Below are 17,999 nucleotides of genomic sequence, written 5' to 3' on the forward strand. Positions count from 1 at the left end.
GTGTTCTACACGTCTACATGTCCACACACTTACATGTGTTCTACATGTCTACATGTCCACACGCTTACATGTGTTCTACACGTCTGTTCTACATGTCTACCTGCCTAGAGCCACATATAACCGCTGTTGGGTGAAAATCTTGTATGTACGAAAGGGTAAACGTTTCAGGAATTAAGAAAAACAACCAGATTTGGGGGTATTTTTGAGCTTCTCCGCTGGGCTTTGAAAGGGTTTCATAGTTATTATGGCCATGAATTTTGGTCACAACATAGAGAACCAGGTAAACCTTCAATTCAAGTCAAAACATGAAATGCGCCAATATTTGATATAAAGGTTCTTCCACACAAGAGCGGTGGCAGGTTTTGATCCATGGGCTGCAGGACCAGAAGTTATACCTCCCAGCAGGGGCGTAGCTGGGGGGGGGGGGGGGGGGGGGGTAGCTTAGGATGATTCCAAGGGCCCAGCACTGGGGGGGGGGGGCCCAATTTTTTTCTTTTTTACTAGACATCACTCAGGTGTATTATTGATGCTCTCATTGATACTATGTTTGTTTCTGAAGTGTGTGTGTGTGTGTGTGTGTGTGTGTGTGTGTGTGTGTGTGTGTGTGTGTGTGTGTGTGTCTGTGTGTGTGAGATATATAGAGAGAGAGGGGGGGCTTTGGTAGACTATTGCATTGGTCCATTCATTGAAGATGAACGCAATGCGACATCCTTTACTAGGCTCACCCACCAACAGTGCAGGTGCTGAACTGCTGATCCGAATGTATAGGTAAAAACCATATTATGCGTTTTCATCAATAAAAAAAGTGCCAAAAAAAATTCCGCTTGCGCGCTCGCATTCACTGGGGGCCTACAAATACATTCTTTCATGGGGCCCAGAATCTGGAGCTACACCCCTGCCTCCCAGAAATGTTAAATGATAATAATCTTTGCAGACGTACGACACACATATTTGTAGTCAGTGGTTGTGTATCAAAGGGGGTAATCTAATTGGTCTGGTATATATCTATTCTGCACAACTAAACACAGAGGCAAAAAGAAAAGCCCTGCATGTTATAACATGTGTCTAAAATGCTACCGAGGTTTGAAGCAGAGCGCGGCTGCTCTTTTGTGCGGACGCTCCTCACTGGAGAATAATTAAAGACAAACGTAAGACAGACAGCCGCGGTGGGATCAGCGCGGCCCGGGCCCGTAGTCACAGTGACCCGGACGTGGTGGTGCTGGCTGGGTCCAGCGTTCCTCCTTCTCTGGGTCCAGTCCTGCCTGGGCCTGTAGCATGTGCTGCCTGGTGGAGCCGGTGCTGCTGGAGCCCAGAACCGAGCCGCCCGCCTGGCGCCGCATCCAGTCCAGCAGGTAGAACCTCAGCATCAGGAAGAAGCCTGGGGCGGCAGAACAGAGCCCAGACATTCAGGTTAACACTCAAATGGACAGAACAACATGTATACGTCACAGTGACCAATTGCAGCCACTCTTATTGTCTGGGACCAAATACGGCCACGCCCCACTCCCAGCAAAAAGTGGGAATCTCTAGAATGGGTTTGGGGCGGCGCTGAATACGGAAGTGGCTCTCAAGGTGACGATTAGACAACACTTTTTTGTTGTCAGTAGATGGCAGCATTGGTTTAAAATTATAGGCTGAAAATGTTGAGAACTACAACACTGCATTTCCCAAGAGTGTTAGCACAGGTCACAGGTCACTGGGATGTGTCTATATTCTCCGACGTGATCTGAACAGCGTTAAACTATTACTGCGACCTCGGTATAGCGACCGCGAATGGCCAACTAATTATCTTAACAAAAGTGCGCTGGTAGCGTTACATATGTTGTCTAAAGGGGGACATATGGTACAATTTAAGATTCTAATGATAATCGGCATATAAAGGACAAGATAAAGCATCGTTAATTTGTAAGAAACCTCAATGAAAACGGCGCAGGGTGCTATTGTTATGAAAATGTGATAGAATCCTATAAAAATGTGGACGCATTTGGCCTACGTTCCGTTAACCCAACAGAAGAAATGCGGTCCTATTGTCTAATCCTTGTCTTGGGGTATATCTAATATACCGTAATCTAATAATATGTAATAATTTAGCCACATAACGTGCAATGGCCCGGCCCCTCTTTAGGGGCTTTAGAGTGTCTGGCGGCTCGGGTCTGCATTTCCTTTTTTGGTCAGAATTTCTTATTTCGGTAAGAGTTCTCTCGACCACTCTTATAATTTGTTCTTGCCTGAGAAAAAAGCAACAATAAGAAAACTTTGCTGAATCCCAGGTAAGAACAAAGTAAGAGGAAATGCTAGTTAAGAACGAAATCTGTTCTCATATCGCTTCATGCATGAGGCCCATTGACCATGACAGAAAGTGTATAAAGGTGCTGAGTAGAGGCAAGAGACCCAGATGGACCTATACGGGGCCTCAACTCATTAAATCATTGGATTAAAAAAATCACAAAAACAAAAGTAAAGTGAAATAAGTTCGTAAAACAATTTTCATAACATTAAGATAATAATAATATAATAATAATAATAATAATAACAATAATAATCAAAGTAATAATAATAACAAAAACAACAACATTTTAATTAGTCTAAACAAAAACAAAGTGACATTAATGGTTTTATGAGATTGAAGCTATTCATTTAACAATGTATATTTCAGCTTGGATTTGAGTGATGAAATAGATGAGCACATTTTTATTATGGAGGGTTTTGAATTCCAAATAGTAGGACCTCTAAATATTATACTGAACTGACCTAATGTTGTGCGGAAGAAATTACGATGAATATTGTTTGATTGCCTTGTTGGATATGAATGAATACTGGAGTTTGATATGAAAAAATTATGGAAAACAATAGGAAATAAATCTAAATTAAAAGTGCAGTTAAACATAAAAATACATATCTGGTATACAATAATATCAAAGATTGATAGTATTTTAAGTTGCTTAAAAAGAGGAGCAGATGGTTCAAGGTGATTAGAAGTGGCAAGCCTTATGAATCTATTTTGCAATATAAAAAGTTTATGAAGAGAAGTAGGAAAAGTACTGGCCCAAATAATATTACAATATGATAAATATGGGTATATCAAACTATAATAAAGTGTCAAAAGACAGGAGCGATTCACAAGAGAAGAAATCCTTCTAATAATGCCATATGATTTCATAACTTTTTTGTGAACTAGCTCAATATGATTTTTCCATGTAAGGCCTTCATCAACAATGACACCTAATAATTTAGCATGTGACACCTGTTTAATTTCAATATCATTAATATGTAATTTAGAGTCCTGTTTTGAATATTTTTTGTTTTTATTTCTGAAAATCATATAATTTGATTGATTAATATTTAATGAAAGCCTATTAATCTGAAACCATGTTGCGGTTTGTGCAAGTATAGAATTTGCATCTTTAATTAGGGAACCAAAGTCAGAATGTGAAAATACTAGGGCTGTTCCCGACTAAGGATTTGTATAGTCGACTTGTAGTCGCCAAAATTAGCCGATAGTCGACTATTAGTCGACTATGAAATTGATACATTTTGTAAAAAAAAAATTATCATTCCATTTGGGCTGTGGGGGTGCATAATGATTCAGTTTGGATATTAAGATACTATGATCCACTGTATCAAAGGCTTTTGATAAATCTAGAAAAATCCCAATTGCAAATGTATTATCATTTAATGCTTGTGACGTACATGGGTACGTGGGTCGACTCATTATCATTATTACTGTATTTGAAACACCAGGTTAGTATAGCTCATGTTATGTTTTATATGTAACATGTGTTATGCTTGAGATGTGTGTGTGTCATGGTACTAATGCCTGTCCATTTCTCTCTTCGTCAGGTGCCGCCCGTCCCTACACTGGAGTGCTGATTGCCTGATGAGTGGCAGCTGACGGCAATCACTTCGAGGGACGGGTGGATAAAACCTGACAAGCACACACACATCCTGGCGCCTCATGGAGTCATTTGCCAGTGACCATAGTGTTGGAGGTTGCCCTTGAATTGCCACTGTTGTGTGGAATTGTTATTATGCTGCCCTTTGTTTCCACTGTTGTGTGGGACTGATTTATTGTGTGTTCTTGCTGTTCACACTACTTACCTGGTAGGCATTGTGTCTGTGTTGGTGTAGCTACCAGGTGAGTATATATATATACACGTTGTCATGTACATTTGCTGGGTGATTCCCAGACTGCCAACCGCATGGCTTGTGGTTGTGTCCTGTGACACTAGGTCACTAGGGCTTGTGCTTAGCTTAGTGTATTTTTCCTTGTTTGTCCATTTATATTACCTTGTTTGTTCTCCCATTACCTTTTCCCCTACGTGTGTTGCTTTGGGTTTCAATCCCCATCATTATATAATAAATATCATTTACCTTTTTGAAAAACGCTTTGTATTATTTCTTGCCTGCCGGGACCAGTGCATAAAGCACCTACTGGACGGACTGGTTTCCATGTGCAATCCGCTCCAGCTATATTCCATATGGTCATCAGACCTTTGCACATGACAATGCTTCATATATTTTGTCAGTCAGTTGGAGAGCCATATAGGTTGAGTGATTTTTTTCTAAATCCATATTGATGCTTATACAGGATGTTGTTTTCATTGAGGTGTTTTAACACTCTTGCATAGACCAACTTCTCCAAAAACCTTGGAGAAGCAGGGTAAGATCGATATAGGACGGATTGAAGAGACAAGGGTCACCTTCTTTGAAGAGTGGTAATACCTTAGCTACTTTCATGTCATTCGGGACTACACCTGTTTTCAAAGAGACATCAAGTACATGTGTTAATGGCATGATGATTGAGGTAGCTACTTCCTTGAGAAGCTTGGCCTTGATTTCATCATGTCCGGCTGCTGAATTATTTAATTTATTAATGATTTCAAGCACTTCAATAGATGTGGGTGGTTCAAAACTACATAGGGTAGGTAAATGGGCTGTAATATTATCAATAGGACAGTCATTAGTAGGTGGAATATCTTTAGCAAGAGTGTGACCCACATTGGCAAAGAAATTATTAAAACCATTTGCTATGTCTAATGAAGTGGGAAATAATTTATCACCACTTGAAAACTGAGATGGGAGTTTTTTTTTCTTATTTAATAAATCTTTAAGGACATTCCATGTGGCTTTTATGTCATTACTAGACGTTTCTGTAAATTTGTCAGAATAATACTTTGTATTTGCTATACGGAGTAGATGTGTATATTTATTTTAATATTTTTTTATAAGTGTCAGCATTAACATGCTTTGCATCCTCGCCATTCATTTATGCCCACGTCGCGTTAAAGACCGAAATTAACGCTACGTTAGCGTAAGCTAACTAAGCTAAGCTGATCAGAGCCAGCAGAGAGAACAGCAGAGGTCCATTAGTGGGGACTGGGGAAGGGGGAGGGAGGGGCATTCTCCCTGTGTGCGTGTGCGTGTGCGTGTGCGTGTGCGTGTGCGCGTGTGCGTGCGCGTGTGTGTGTGTGAGACGGACCTTGGAAAGAGTTGATGACGCAGAAGAGGAAGAGGAGGATGTCCGAAAAGAGGCCGAAGCGGAGGAAGGCGAGGCCCCAGAAGAGGCCGAACAGGCAGCTGAGGCCCCAGATGCTGAGGAAGGCCACGCGGTTCTGCCTCCACTCGGCCCGGCTGCGGATCTGCCTGTAGACCAGCAGCAGCATCACCAGCCCCGACAGAACCAGCACCAGAACCAGAGTCACAGAGGTGAAGTAGTGAGCGAGCCAGGCCTCTGGAGTGTTCTTCATCCAGCACCTGGAGACAGACACACACACACACACACACACACACACACACAGAGAGAGACACAGAGAACCAGAAAGAGAGACGCACAGAGATACACAGAGAGACAGAGACCCACAGAGACCCACAGAGACACACAGAGACACACACACACACACACACACACACACACACACACACAGACACAGACACAGAGACAGAGACACAGAGAACCAGAGAGAGAGACACACAGAGACACAGAGTCACACACAGAGAGAGACACACAGAGACACAGAGTCACACACAGAGAGAGACACACAGAGAGAGACAGAGACACACAGGGAGACACACAGAGAGACACACATACAGACACACACACAAACACAGAGACACACACACAGAGACACACAGAGAGACACAGACCCACAGAGACACACACATCAGACTAACTCACATCAGAATAACTCACATCAGACTAACTCACATCAGAATAACTCACATCAGACATCAGAATAACTCACATCAGACTAACTCACATCAGAATAACTCACATCAGACTAACTGACTAACTCACATCAGGCTGACTAACTCACATCAGACTAACTCACATCAGAATAACTCACATCAGACTAACTGACTAACTCACATCAGGCTGACTAACTCACATCAGACTAACTCACATCAGAATAACTCACATCAGACTAACTGACTAACTCACATCAGGCTGACTAACTGACATCAGACTAACTCACATCAGGCTGACTAACTCACATCAGACTAACTCACATCAGACTAACTCACATCAGACTAACTAACTCACATCAGACTAACTGACTAACTCACATCAGACTAACTCACATCAGACTAACTGACTAACTCACATCAGACTAACTCACATCAGACTAACTAACTCACATCAGACTAACTGACTAACTCACATCAGACTAACTCACATCAGACTAACTGACTAACTCACATCAGACTAACGGACTAACTGACTAACTCACATCAGACTAACTGACTAACTCACATCAGACTAACTGACTAACTCACATCAGACTAACTGACTAACTCACATCAGACTAACTGACTAACTCACATCAGACTAACTCACATCAGACTAACTAACTCACATCAGACTAACTCACATCAGACTAACTCACATCAGACTAACTGACTAACTCACATCAGACTAACTGACTAACTCACATCAGACTAACTGACTAACTCACATCAGACTAACTGACTAACTCACATCAGACTAACTGACTAACTCACATCAGACTAACTCACATCAGACTAACTGACTAACTCACATCAGACTAACTCACATCAGACTAACTCACATCAGACTAACTCACATCAGACTAACTGACTAACTCACATCAGACTAACTCACATCAGACTAACTCACATCAGACTAACTGACTAACTCACATCAGACTAACTGACTAACTCACATCAGACTAACTCACATCAGACTAACTGACTAACTCACATCAGACTAACTGACTAACTCACATCAGACTAACTGACTAACTCACATCAGACTAACTCACATCAGACTAACTGACTAACTCACATCAGACTAACTCACATCATGTTGTCTAACTAACTCACACCAGGCTGACTAACTCCAGGGATTAAAGCAAAGAAAATCTCCTGACTGAACTTTTTTTCAGGCCAAGTCATATTCTTATTTTAACCTCCACTGTATTTTTTTTATAGCGTTAGCGTTTTAAGGGAGCCTACTTGTTTCGGTTTCATCGATAATCCAATGTACAGTTACCCCCCCGCCCCTCCCACCCAACCACCTCCAATGTACAGTTCCCCCCCCCCTCCACCCAACCTCCTCCAATGTACAGTTTCTTCGTCAAATGTATATACTATTTTTTAGACTCTTCTTGTATCACAAACAATACTGTATTTGTAAATCTGGTATGTCATAAATGTATAGATGTAGCAGTATTGTCTATCTGTATGTCATGTATGTCATGTATGTTATGATGAATTGAAAATGGGGGACCCTGATGTAAACAAGACGAAAGTCTTTCTCTGGTCTGCATCCCCTTAACAATTGTGTGTATTGAGCTGTACTGTATTGTACCCATTCTGCAATCTGTTAATAACAATCAATCAATCAATATTTAACAGATTGCAGAATGGGTACAATACAGTACAGCTCAATACACACAATTGTTAAGGGGATGCAGACCAGAGAAAGACGTTCGTCTTGTTTACATCAGGGTCCCCCATTTTCAATTCATAGTGACATACATGACATACTACAGGTATATAGTAATGTTACATTTGTGACATATACGATATGCAAATATACAGTACTGTTACCCATAGATCCTAACAGAGATTATACATATGGTGGGGAGGAGACTGTACAGTAGGAGGGGGTGGGTGTGTGGGAGAAAATATACAGTACTGTTACCCATAGATCCTAACAGAGATTATATACATATGGGGAGGAGACTGTACATTAGAAGGGCTGTACGCTAAGCTTTTTCACTAGGGGCACACTTGCCCCTAAATGAGAAATTTAGGGGCACAGGATATTTTTTAGGGGCACATTTTTAAATAACAATTTTACCATTATAGTGCACAAAAATATGTTCCTCCTGCCTCATTACTGTGGTCCTTTTATTTAACATTTAAGTGCGTTTGTTTTTCAGGTTTGTATCTTTTATAATGAACCAACTGAGAAAGTGTGTAAATCACTAATAGAACAAAAACAACAAACTGTGTGTGTGTGTGTGCGCGCGCTTGTAGTGCTCCTTGAATGAGATCACCACAACACACACACACCATTGCATTAATCAGGAGGACAAGAAACTCTGGATACCTTTGTTTCACAATGAAAAGTGCTTTATAAATAAAATGAATTATTATTATTGTAAATAACCCCATGAAAGGTTTATTATTTTTATGGGTAATTACCCGCTTCATATTTGTGATGTTACTGGTTTCAGGGTGTGCCTAAAGTGATCAATGTGTTGGGCCATTTATAGAGATCTATGCCAATTAATGTTTTATGTATATCCGGGACTTATTTCTTTATAAGAATTGAGAGGTATTTGTATATGTGACCTTTATTTTGAAAACCGTGTTGCGACGCAACCTTGTTTAAGTTTGCGCTTTTGACAGTGAAATGTTTAGTTCAACTTAGCTCGAAGGAAAGACTAATCAAAAAGGTTTAATTGACCCGTATGAGGCTCTTACGGTAGGACTTTGATTGTTTATAGAAGAGGAATGTAATACTATGCAAAACTAGCCACTTTCATACGGGGAACCGTGACAATTATTAGTATTATCTTATTTGCATATTGTCTCATTATTAGATAGATAGATAGATAGATAGATAGATAGATAGATAGATAGATAGATAGATAGATAGATAGATAGATAGATAGATAGATAGATAGATAGATAGATAGATAGATAGATAGATAGATAGATAGATAGATAGGTTGATACTTTATTGATCCCCGGAGGGAAATTTAAGTAGACAGTATTTGACGTCCTAATAGTGGGCGACTCACCTAATGCATGGCTGAACGTTAGAAGTGTCCGTGTCCCCGTCAATCATCACTGCCAGATCAGACTTAATTTAATCGGCTATGGTCTCTTATCATCTCTCCACATCGGACGTGGTTGTCATAAGATGGACTGATATCCGCTCCGTTCTTCTTGCAGAGCAAAATTAGCGGCTTAAATTTATTGAAAGGAAGTTCTTTGGCGATGCTGCTGCACAGAACTGGCCACATTCAGTTTCGATTCGATTGTTCGCAAGGAATTCTGGGATTTATTGTTGGATGTGGACTCTACGCAGACAGGGACATGGTATTTAATCGCACGATAGACTACAACTACCAAGTATATAGCGTGGCCAAGATTCACTTTACACGCAAATCTTTTTTTCACACAGGCAGCTACGCAGTAAATTCATTCATGCCGACAGATTTTTTCATAGCACCGCGACATTGACTTGACATGACTGCTTGGCGCGGCCACGATAGAAAAAAGCCCTTTTTCATGATATTTGTCGCCTCCGTTTGGCTCAGGTTAAAATCCGTCACGACTCAATCAAATCAAATGACTGAACTCCAAATCAAATGGACGGATATCCGTCTCAAGACGGAACGCTTTAATGCCTGTAACTCACATCAGAATAACTGTCTGACTTACATCAGACTAACTGACTAACTCACATCAGACTAACTCACATCAGACTAACTGACTAACTCACATCAGACTAACTCACATCAGACTAACTGACTAACTCACATCAGGCTGACTAACTCACATCAGACTAACTCACATCAGACTAACTCACATCAGACTAACTGACTAACTCACATCAGGCTGACTAACTCACATCAGACTAACTCACATCAGGCTGACTAACTCACATCAGACTAACTCACACCAGACTAACTCACACCAGACTAACTCACATCAGACTAACTCACACCAGACTAACTCACACCAGACTAACTCACATCAGGTAGGGGTTGTGGACGTCCGCTGCTGGCACCACCTCCCTCACACCATAGATGTTCCCGACAGAAGCCAGGATCACGACAGGAACCAGGGGGAGACCTGGGGGGTGGAGGACATAAATGGTAAATGGTGCATTTAAATAACAGCTTTTATCCAAAGCGCTTTACAATTTTGTTCCTCACACTCACCCGTTCACTCACACATTCACACACCGACGGCGGAGGCGACCATGCAAAGGTGCCAACCTGCTCATCGGGAGCAGTTAGGGGTTAAGTGTCTTTGCTCAAGGACACTTCGACATGATGCCCGGGAATCGAACCGGGAACCGAACCGGGAACCGAACCAGGAACCGTCCGACTACCAGACGACCGCTCTATCTCCTGAGCCACTGCCGCACGATTTTGTTTATTTCTGTGAGTTCTACTTGTTTGTTTTTTACACACACACACACACACACACACACACACACACACACACACACACACACACACACACACACACACACACACACACACACACACACACACACACACACACACACACACACACACACACACACACACACACACACACACACACACACACACACACACGACGCGCACACACACACACACACACACACGACGCACACACACTCACCAAAGCCCACCAGGTTCCACACCCAGGCCAGGGGGGCGGGGCTGAAGACCCTGTAGACCAACCAGAAGGTGTTGAACACCTCGACGCCCATCCAGGTGAGGGCGCTGAGCAGGGCGTAGTGGAGCCCCGCCCCCACCCAGCGACACAGCCCCTCCCCCCCCAGGTTGGCCAGGGTCCCGGTGAGGAAGAAGAGCAGGTAGAGGAGGAAGAGGGACAGAGCCAGTCCCAGGTGCACCGGCCGGGACTGTTCCTGAGGTCTCCTGAGATTACATTACATTATTACATTACATTATTACATTACATTATTACATTACATTACATTACATTACATATTACATTACATTAGATTACCCTACATTACATTACATAACATAACATTTACATTACATTACAGCACATTACATTAGATTACATTACACTAGATTACATTACATTATTAGATTACATTACATTACACTAGATTACATTACATTAGATTACATTACACTAGATTACATTACATTACATATTACATTACATATTACATTACATTACAGCACATTGCATTAGATTACATTACACTAGATTACATTACATTATTAGATTACATTACATTACACTAGATTACATTAGATTACATTACATTAGATTACATTACACTAGATTACATTACATTCGATTACATTACACTAGATTACATTACATTACAGCACCAAGCATTTCACTGTAATGTACATGTACTGTATATGTCACAAATAAAACAAAATTTGAAACTAGAAACTATTGAGTGTAGTGCTAATCAGATGTATGTACAGAGTTGTATTATAATATGTGCTACTGAGTGTAGTGCTAATCAGATGTATGTACAGAGTTGTAGTATAATATGTGCTACTGAGTGTAGTGCTAATCAGATGTATGTACAGAGTTGTAGTATAATATGTGCTACTGAGTGTAGTGCTAATCAGATGTATGTACAGAGTTGTAGTATAATATGTGATACTGAGTGTAGTGCTAATCAGATGTATGTACAGAGTTGTAGTATAATATGTACAGTGATACAGGTATAAAGACACTATGGTAGTAAGTCATACTGGCCAGCGAAATAACTAGTAAGAGTAGGACATTTGTACATGTTATCATACAGAGCTAAGGGTTATATGCAGTTATATTCAGACAAATGGATATATATATATATGTGGTAAATATAGAATATAGAATATAAATATGGGTATATACAGTACTGTCAATGACATTGACAAAGTCATACATGCTATCATATATGGGTAGGCTATAGTAAGAGGTGGGTAGTTCAGATTATTATGATACACGGTAAAGGAGGAGAGAGGGGGAGAGAGGAGGAGAGAGGAGGAGAGAGGGGGAAAGAGGAGAGAGGAGGAGAGAGGAGGACAGAGGAGGAGAGAGGGGGAAAGAGGAGAGGAGAGGAGGATAGAGGAGGACAGGAGGAGAGGAGGAGAGAGGAGACAGGAGAGGAGGAGGAGACAGGAGAGGAGGAAGAGGAGACAGGAGAGGAGGAAGAGGAGGAGAGGAGGAGAGAGGAGGAGAGAGGAGGAGAGGAGAGAGGAGGAGAGAGGAGGGGAGGAGGAAGATGAGAGGAGGAAGAGGAGGAGAGAGGAGGGGAGGAGGAGAGAAGGAAGAAGAGGAGAGGAGGAAGAGGAGGAGAGAGGAGGAGAGGAGGAGAGAGGAGGAAGAAGAGGAGAGGAGGAAGAGGAGGAGAGAGGAGGAGAGGAGGAGAGGAGGAAGAAGAGGAGAGGAGGAAGAGGAGGGATAGGAGGGGAGGAGGAGGAAGAGGAGGAGATGAAGAGGAAGAGGAGGGGAGGAGAGAGCAGAGAGAGGAGAGAGAGGAAGAGGAGGAGAGGAGGAGGAAGGGAGAGGAGGAAGAGGAGGAAGAGGGAGGAGGAGAGGAGGAAGAGGAGGAGAAGAGAGGGGGGTGAGAGGAGGGAGAGGAGGAAGAGGAGGAGAAGGAGGAAGAGGAAGGAGGAAGAGGAGGAGAGAGGAGGAGAGGAGGAGAGAGGAGGAAGAGGAGGAGAGAGGAAGAGGAGGAGAGAGGAGGAAGAGGAGGAGAGAGGAGCACAGGCAGGAGGTCATGTAGCCTTTTAAAGATCCAAGCAGATCCCTGTGTTTAGTGTATATTATATTATATTATATTTACATCTCAGGATAAATCACCTCTTCCATAGTTAAGTCACAAATGTACAAACGTTTACATCTGTTTCTAATCGCAACACAAATCACCCCCCAGGGGTTAGGGGTCAGGGTTAGGGGTTAGGGGTCAGGGTTAGGGTCATTACCGGTGTCTGCAGAGGAAGACGATGAGGGCCACGCAGCTGATCATGGAGGCAGCACAGCCCAGTGACGTGATGACGCTCAGCGGCAGGAGGTACGGTACTGCATACTCCTCTAGTTGCTGAGGGGGGGGGGGGGGGGGCAGAATGGGGGGGGGGGGGGGGGGGGGGCAGAATGACAGTGAATTAATGCTTGAGGTTCAGTCAAATCGCTGCTTCTTAACACTACACCACATTTATATCTATTAATTACAAAAATATTTGCACTACATCTCTACCTCATTTTTGCATTTCGCATTTTTAGAAGTTTGCATTTTGTACTTCAGTTTTGTATATTATTCTGTATAGTGTTTGGACTTTATTCTTTAACTTGTTTACTGTATGAAGCACAATCTCGGGAGGCTCATACAGAAGCAAGCGTTCCACTGTACTGTACGTGAACTTTGACCCCAGTGAGCGAGGTGGAAGGTGCACTGTGTGCTGAAGGGTTTTGAATGGAAGACGAACTGGAAGAGCTTCCAAGCCAAGTCAGTATCATGATCCTTTTTTTGACGCGTGCAATGGGCCGTTTAGCCCAGCAGAGGGCGGCAAAGTATTACTTCATGCTCACCGCTGCTTCTCAAGGCAAAATGAATTAATCTGACTACTTTTCTCTGCAATTGACCACTAATTCACACAGCGTCCATTTCCCTCTTATGTCATGCTCAGGTTGAGTTCCTTTACCACCCTGTTCTCTGGAATGATAAGAGACATGATACTGATATCATGATATTAATGATAAGAGACATGATAATGACAGCTCACTCCTGATGGCCTCCTGGGGATAGAAGCTCCTTCTGAGTCTCTCTGTATTTAATGGCTGAAAGGAGGTCTCATGTCTCACCACCAGGATGGCGAAGTAGGTGAGGTGGTTGCAGAGACACTCAGTGACCTCCGACCTCCTCGCGTCCGTCCGACAGCCGTCCTCCTTCCAGCTCACCTCCAGCGGATCTGCAAGTACACATATATATATACAGTACATGAGGCAAGTACATATATATACAGTACATGAGGCAAGTACACACATATACAGTACATGAGGCAAGTACACACATATACAGTACATGAGGCAAGTACACACATATACAGTACATGAGGAGGCAAGTACACATATATACAGTACATGAGGCAAGTACACACACATACAGTACATGAGGCAAGTACACATATATACAGTACATGAGGCAAGTACACACATATACAGTACATGAGGAGGCAAGTACACATATATACAGTACATGAGGAGGCAAGTACACATATATACAGTACATGAGGCAAGTACACATATATACAGTACATGAGGCAAGTACACATATATACAGTACATGAGGCAAGTACACACATATACAGTATACTGTATGAGGAGTTTCTTTGAAAAACATGAAGTAAACAATATCACCAATACTCTCAAAATTATTGCTGGAATTGGATTACTAATGGCACATTATTATACATTTGCTTAGAAAATAGTATCATCAACTTAGAAGGTTATGAGATTGCGGAATTAAAGGTAAAAGATAATAAGATAAGATAATATAAGATAAGATAACATAAGATAGGATAAGCTATGATAATATGACAAGACAAGACAAGACAAGATAATATAAGATAGGATAAGATATGATAATAAGACAAGACAAGATAAGATAATATAAGACAAGACAAGACACAACAAGACAAGCCAAGACAGGATAAGACAATATAAGATAAGAAAAGATAAGACAATATAAGACAAGATAAGACAAGATAATATAAGACAAGATAAGACAAGATAATATAAGACAATATAAGATAAGACAATATAAGACAAGACAAGATAAGACAAGATAATATAAGACAAGATAATATAAGATAAGACAGGACAAGACAAGATAAGACAAGACAATATAAGACAAGACAAGACAAGACAAGACAAGACAAGACAAGACAAGACAAGACAATAATAATAATAATAATAATAATAATAATAATAATAATAATAATAATAATAATAATAATAATAATAATAATAATAATAATAATAATAATAATAATAATAATAATAATAATAATAAACTTTATTTGTATAGCACCTTTCATACAGAAACTGCAGCTCAAAGTGCTTCACAACAGAAAAAAGACGGGCATAAAATGAGCACATAAAGTGCAGACATATAAAATAACATTTTTCACATTAGGATCTAACATCCCAACAGGCCACCTAGTTTATGGTTTGATTCAGTTTTAAATAGAGAATAATAAAAAGAGTAAGATAAAATAGACATCTTTCCATATAAATAAGGAAAATAGTGCAATAGTGCAGTGCAATAAAAAAATTGTAGAATAGATAAAAAAAATATAGTAGAATAGAATAGATAGTAAAATTATGCAATAGAATGGACTGAGTAAAATAGTGCTACAGTACAATCAACAGTGGAGTGTATTAGAAGGCTATGGTGAAGAGGTACGTTTTTAGCTTATTTTTCTTAAACATTAAGAGCTTCCCTAATGTCTATAGGTAGTGTGTTCCATAACTTTGGTGCATAGTTTGCAAAGGCTGCATCCCCGATTTTCCATAGACTGTGGCTTGGAACCTTCAATAGACCAGTAGTAGATGATCGCAATGTTCTAGGAGGCACATAGTTGACTAGAGAATTTGCAATGTAGCTTGGTCCTGTTCCATTTAGTGCCTTGTATATAAGGAGGAGGACCTTGAAATAAATTCTAAATGTTACCGGAAGCCAGTGTAGGTTAGCTAATACTGGACTGATGTGGTCTCTCCTCTTGGTTCTAGTTAGTAGCCTAGCTGCCGAGTTTTGAATGAGTTGGAGTCGTTCTGTGTTTTTTTTTGGGAGGCCAGTGAGGAGTGCATTACAGTAGTCAAGTCGGCTTGAGATAAAGGCATGGATCAATTTTTCAGCGTCTTTTTGACTTATAAACTAAGGTTTCTAAGGTGGAAAAATGATGTTTTTGTCACTTTGTTGATGTGTGATTTAAAGCTTAGGTCTGAGTCTATTATAACACCAAGACTTGTAACTTCGTAAGTTGGCCCATATTGCTCTGTTACATTTATTTTTGTTATAAGACAGACTAGTAGGATTTCAGTTTTGCCCTCATTTAATTTTAGGAAGTTGTTCATCATCCATTTGTTTATTGCAAAGAGACAGGCGGAAATTGAATTTATAGCTGTGTGATCATTTGGTTCAGCGGAGATGTACAATTGTGTGTCATCTGCGTAACTATGGAAACATACATTGTGTTTTCTAATGATGTCTCCGAGGGGCAGCATGTATAGTGAGAATAATAGTGGACCAAGGCAGCTCCCCTGTGGAACTCCGAAGTAGGTGTCATGTTTCTCAGAAGAATGATCTCCAAGCCTGACGTAATATTTTCTCCCTTTGATACATGTTCTGAACCAGTTTAATACATAGTCAGAAAGACCAACTTTTCTAGACGATTTATTAGGATATCATGGTCGATCGTATCAAACGCTGCGCTTAGATCTAATAGGACGAGAATTGAGACTTTGTTTGCATCAGAGTTTATTCTGAGGTCACTAATTATTTTAGTAAGAGCAGTTTCAGTGCTATGGTGCGTTCTGAAGCCTGATTGAAAATCCTCCATGATGTTGTTTTCTTTGAGAAAGGAGTTTATTTGTATTGAGAATTTTTTTTCAAGTATCTTGCTGATGAATGGGAGGTTGGATATTGGCCTATAGTTGGTCAGTACATTACTGTCTAGTTGGGGTTTCTTTAGTAAGGGTCTTACGACGGCTGTTTTGAATGCGTCTGGGAAAATACCTGTCAGAAGCGATGTATTTATAATATTTAGGACATGACTTGCAATACTCTCGAATATTCACTTAAAAAATGCTGTGGGTATAGGGTCAATACAGGAAGTGGAGGAGTTACATTCCATGACAGTTTTGTAAAGCTCAGTTGAATTTTCCTATGGTTACTTTTTCGCAGGGTTTGCTGATGGTGTCCATGTTTGTATCAGGACTAATGCTGTCTCTAATTGACGTAATGTTGTTGTTGAAGAATAAGGCTAGTTCTTCACATTTTGATGCAGATGACTGTGGAGGGGTGGGGGCAGTGTTGAGTAGCTGGTCGATGGCTGAGAATAATAGTAATTCTCTGTGATAATCTTAGAAAAATAGTCCTTTCTTGCCACTCGTATTTCTTTGTTATAGGCAGTCATGGCTTCCTTATATATATATCGCAGTGGACCGTGAGCTTTGTTTCCCTCCATTTTCGTTCAGCAGCTCTACAGATTCTCTTTGTCTGACCAACGCTGCTATTATTTAACCATGGGGAGATTTTGTCACTTGACTTTTAATGGAGCGACAGCATCCAGTGTATAGGGTGTTGTTGAGATTTTCAACCATGCAGTTTGAAGAACAGTCCAGGCTGGATGGTTCAGTTTGTCTCATGATGTTTGAGAACTTCTCTTCTGCAATGTCATCTAGTACTCTTCGCTTTACAACGGTTACCGTTTTTGTCTCTGTTAAGTTTAGGTTAGCATTGAAGAATACACAGTGATGGTCAGATATAGGTAATTCGATTACTGATACTTTATCAATGTTCAGCCTTGTTGTTATCACTAAGTCTAGAGTGTTACCATGTTGGTGAGTTGGTTCATTTACATGTTGTATTAGCTCAAACTGCTGTCCAGTAGGTTGGTAAGCTCAATAGCCTTGGGGTCGTTCTTCTTATTCATATGAATATTCAGATCTCCATGTATGATTCATCTTTCACATCTAAGGATACCGACTGAGATTAGCTCTGAGAATTCCTGCAGAAATATTGATGAGTATTTTGGTGGCCG

General features: G+C 40.8%; 1 protein-coding gene across 1 annotated transcript in view; it reads right to left on the reverse strand.

The window, feature by feature from the left end:
* Positions 1 to 568: 568 nt before the first annotated feature.
* The window catches only part of adgrg1 (adhesion G protein-coupled receptor G1), a 30,287-nt gene continuing 12,856 nt past the window's right edge, over positions 569 to 17,999 (reverse strand). The window contains exons 9-14 of the mRNA XM_084331203.1: positions 14,038 to 14,144; positions 13,161 to 13,276; positions 10,873 to 11,132; positions 10,233 to 10,332; positions 5,480 to 5,754; positions 569 to 1,378 (exon numbers count right to left, since the gene is read on the reverse strand). Coding sequence (XP_084187329.1) covers positions 1,173 to 1,378; positions 5,480 to 5,754; positions 10,233 to 10,332; positions 10,873 to 11,132; positions 13,161 to 13,276; positions 14,038 to 14,144 — 1,064 coding nt within the window. The 3' untranslated portion in view covers positions 569 to 1,172. The remainder of the gene's footprint in view (positions 1,379 to 5,479; positions 5,755 to 10,232; positions 10,333 to 10,872; positions 11,133 to 13,160; positions 13,277 to 14,037; positions 14,145 to 17,999) is intronic.

The sequence above is a fragment of the Notolepis coatsorum genome (assembly GCF_963971535.1).
Source record: "Notolepis coatsorum genome assembly, chromosome: 15".
Taxonomy (NCBI): domain Eukaryota; kingdom Metazoa; phylum Chordata; class Actinopteri; order Aulopiformes; family Paralepididae; genus Notolepis; species Notolepis coatsorum.